The 3,484-nt window shown below is 35.6% G+C and overlaps 1 protein-coding gene across 1 annotated transcript in view; it reads left to right on the top strand.

The window, feature by feature from the left end:
• The window catches only part of LOC106520335 (voltage-dependent calcium channel subunit alpha-2/delta-1), a gene marked incomplete at its 5' end in the record, with an annotated part of 59,557 nt that overhangs the window by 23,248 nt on the left and 32,825 nt on the right, over positions 1-3,484 (top strand). The window contains 4 exon segments of the mRNA XM_014012356.1: positions 1,355-1,486; positions 2,305-2,374; positions 3,023-3,073; positions 3,189-3,288. Coding sequence (XP_013867810.1) covers positions 1,355-1,486; positions 2,305-2,374; positions 3,023-3,073; positions 3,189-3,288 — 353 coding nt within the window.

The raw sequence follows: 3,484 nt of genomic DNA, 5'->3' as shown, positions 1-3,484 counted from the left end.
ATACGAAAACATTGGTGAATGCCACAAATTCTCCTAAATCATTCGTACGCACAACTTAAGAACAAATCTGTGCGAACGAACGGTTCTTGCATGAGGCCCATTGTGCCTAATGAGTGAAACGAATTGTTAATTGCACCACACAAACCAAACGCCGCATGCCTTTTTGCAGTCTTTTCATAACAAAATGCGCATACACTCTTGGCAGACTAGCCTTCATTAAATCTACCCTCGAGAGACTGGCACACAGATGAACAGTGTTTGCTTTGCACATCAATGAGCAACGTCACACCATATACAAGATACAGGATGTGTGTTTCAAACCTGCATCATTCCTGCATAGATACAGCGTATATCACCGCCATACGTAGAGAGAAAATATTTTACATACAGATGATATAATGAGAGGGAAAAAAAACAACAAATGGACAATTATAAACAGAAAACAAGCAGACAGAAAAAGCAAAGAAAAAGATTAATTTGGGGTAGCACATGTTGTACCTCCATCAATCATAGTCAGGATTATATGGCTCTAAACTGTCTGGGTGATGTGCCGTTACATCCATAATGGCTGTTGCCTTTTACAACATACATTATCAATCACGCACATGCACTAATACACACCGAGAGACAAGGCCTGTTGGGTGTTTTAAATATTAAAAACTATAAAAATGAAATACTGTTTAATTTTGGTCAGAGCACAGCCATAATATGTTCCTTAGTAACATTTCTTTTATTTACGACTAAATGCAGGCACTTGCTAGTGTGCTGAACAAATATTTGCTTATACGTCCTGCTGGGTGAACGGGCTGAGACCGAGTGAGTCAGTGTGTGAATCCCAATGAATATGTTAATCTGGGATGACCACATGTCTTTGGTTTCTTTCTAATGGGATTCTGTCTTATTCTTTCTAATTTAATGGCAGAGAATGGATAATATATCCTCTTAGTTACAAAGGTCTGGAACATGAATGAATGAATTTTATTTATAAGGACAATGTGCAATTAAAACATAAACATAAAAACATTTGACGCATTGAACCAGATTTAGTCTACGGCTAAATGTCCAATGCACTATAAGAAAATCTTTGAATGTTTTAATGTCTTGTGTTCTGAGATTTCACAAAGTTAAATAAGCACAATTTCTGCATTTCAAGCAGCCTTATAAGTATGAAACATGTCTTAAATTATATTTATATGGTCGTTTTATTGATAAAATATGAATCTCTAAATTTTGGACTTTGGCTATGAAACTTATGTTCTTCTCAGACTTGACTGCCTTGTGTTCAAGATGTTGCTTTTTGACATGCAGTATGTTTTTTTCTGTTTGTTTCAATTTTCTTTGTTCTTATTGTCAGCTACCATTGTGCTGAATGAACTCAACTGGACAGAAGCACTGGAGGATGTCTTCAAAAAGAATAGAGAAGATGACCCAACACTTCTTTGGCAAGTGTTTGGCAGTGCTACAGGCCTGGCTCGCTATTACCCAGGTACCCCCCAAAAGCTAAACAAAACAAAACCACAACGCTGTTATGTTCAAAATGTGAACTCATAATATTGAAAGTGTGTCGGCTTCCTTTAATCAGTATCAGTTCATGACTTATTGACCCCTCATGTGACTATTTTATAATGCAGTTTGGGATTTTTCATCATAATTTTCATCAAATACATTCATTTGTCCATACTTTTTGTCTAGCCTCTTTTTCTATGTGATGGCACACACTAATAGTATCTGCTTTTTTCAGTCTAGTTATTTCTACAAATAAAAAAAATCCATCATTCTTTGTAATAGCTTTGCCGAAAAGATGTCTGAAACTGCTTGAATTCAATTTTTCCACAAATGTATTTTTCCTTTTTATTTTTATTTATTTATTTTACTTCTTAGCATGCATGACAGATTATCACACGCCCTTGTACTGACTTGTTGTTATGTCCCCTCCCTGATGGAATGCAGGTAGAAAACAAGCTCGTCCCATGCTCTGCATACCTTAGCTTGGATAAATATTTTATCCTTTTATTTAATTTTTTTCTCCCATTTTCCTGTTCAGTAATTTTTGCGATCATCGTATGTGTCACCATGTAGATGTGATAAATTTAGGAATCAATCCAACAAGCCAACTGTCGTTATAAAATATGACTTATCATGTCTGGCAGTGACTCACTGCTTGGCACTGCATGCTGCCAGGTTTTGTTAGTCTTGCAATGGAATGTGTCAGAAATGAGACAGAAATAAGCTTAAGTGATAATTAGCTAAATTTAATTATAGCAAAAAAAAATCTAATCATATACATGCGATCACCTTTTCTAGCCTCTCCTTGGATGGATGCTCGAAAGACTCCCAGTAAAATTGATCTGTATGATGTCCGCAGAAGACCGTGGTAAGAAACCGAGTATAAATACATACTGTTCAGGGTTTATTCAATGTCAGTCAGAAGCAAACCTTTTATAGGCCTCGTGCCTTGTGATCATTTAATTAGTGGGATTGAATTTTATAACAAGACATAAAAGAAAATGAGAAAAAAACACGACTTTTATTTGAAGCCCAGTGCAAAAAATAGTTCAAGTAATTCATGAAAAAGGCATTTTAAAACTATTAATGCAGGGCTTTCAAATCTGTGGCCCACGGGCTGCATCCAGCCCATGAGTGAAAACCATCTGTCTCCCCCAAATGAATTCATTTATTTTAAAAATGGATTTTAAATCAATTGTAAATTTTAACTTTATGATTCAGTGCAAAAGTAAAAAATAAATAAAATAAAAATAATAAAAAACTTGAGATGCATCAGGACAATAAAAAAAAACTTGTTTTGTGTTTCTCCTACTGTTATCATGCACATTTTTTTTATTAACTTAATGACAAAATTCTTTCCTGCTAGTCTTGAAATTGTACAAATAAAAGTGTTGCAATTGTAAACCACTATAAAAATCCTTGGCTTTCAACAAGCTTTCTGTTGTTCAGAGAGAGAGAGCGAGAGATCAAAGATCACAGCTCAGGATTTCTTTTGTTTGTTTTTTTATTCATGAAGGTACATTCAAGGAGCTGCCTCACCCAAAGACATGTTAATCCTTGTGGATGCGTGAGTGCAGCTTTTGTATCTAGATTTGCCACATCAGATTGGATTTTTCTTTTTGAAGCACAAGTAGTAAAGTCAAAACTCATCTTATCTTTTTTTTCCTTTTCTTTTTTTTAAGGAGTGGGAGTGTGTCTGGTTTAACCCTCAAACTGATTCGAACATCTGTCAGTGAGATGCTGGAGACTCTGTCTGATGATGACTATGTCAATGTTGTTTTCGTGAGTATGAATAAATCTCCCAGTTAATGAAAGGAAAGATTTTATTTTTTGGGACCACCAGGTAGATTCTTGTCCGAGTCAAATAATGAAAGACGGATTTATTTTATCTGCATGAGCGTCTATTCGTGCTACTTATACTGTCAGATAACACACGCGCACGCATGCGCACACACACACACACACACACACACACACA

This window comes from Austrofundulus limnaeus, unplaced genomic scaffold, assembly GCF_001266775.1.
Source record: "Austrofundulus limnaeus strain Quisiro unplaced genomic scaffold, Austrofundulus_limnaeus-1.0 Scaffold90, whole genome shotgun sequence".
Classification (NCBI taxonomy): Eukaryota; Metazoa; Chordata; class Actinopteri; order Cyprinodontiformes; family Rivulidae; genus Austrofundulus; species Austrofundulus limnaeus.
The sequence above is the reverse complement of the archived record's forward strand: the minus strand, read 5'-3'. Positions and strand labels throughout refer to the sequence as shown.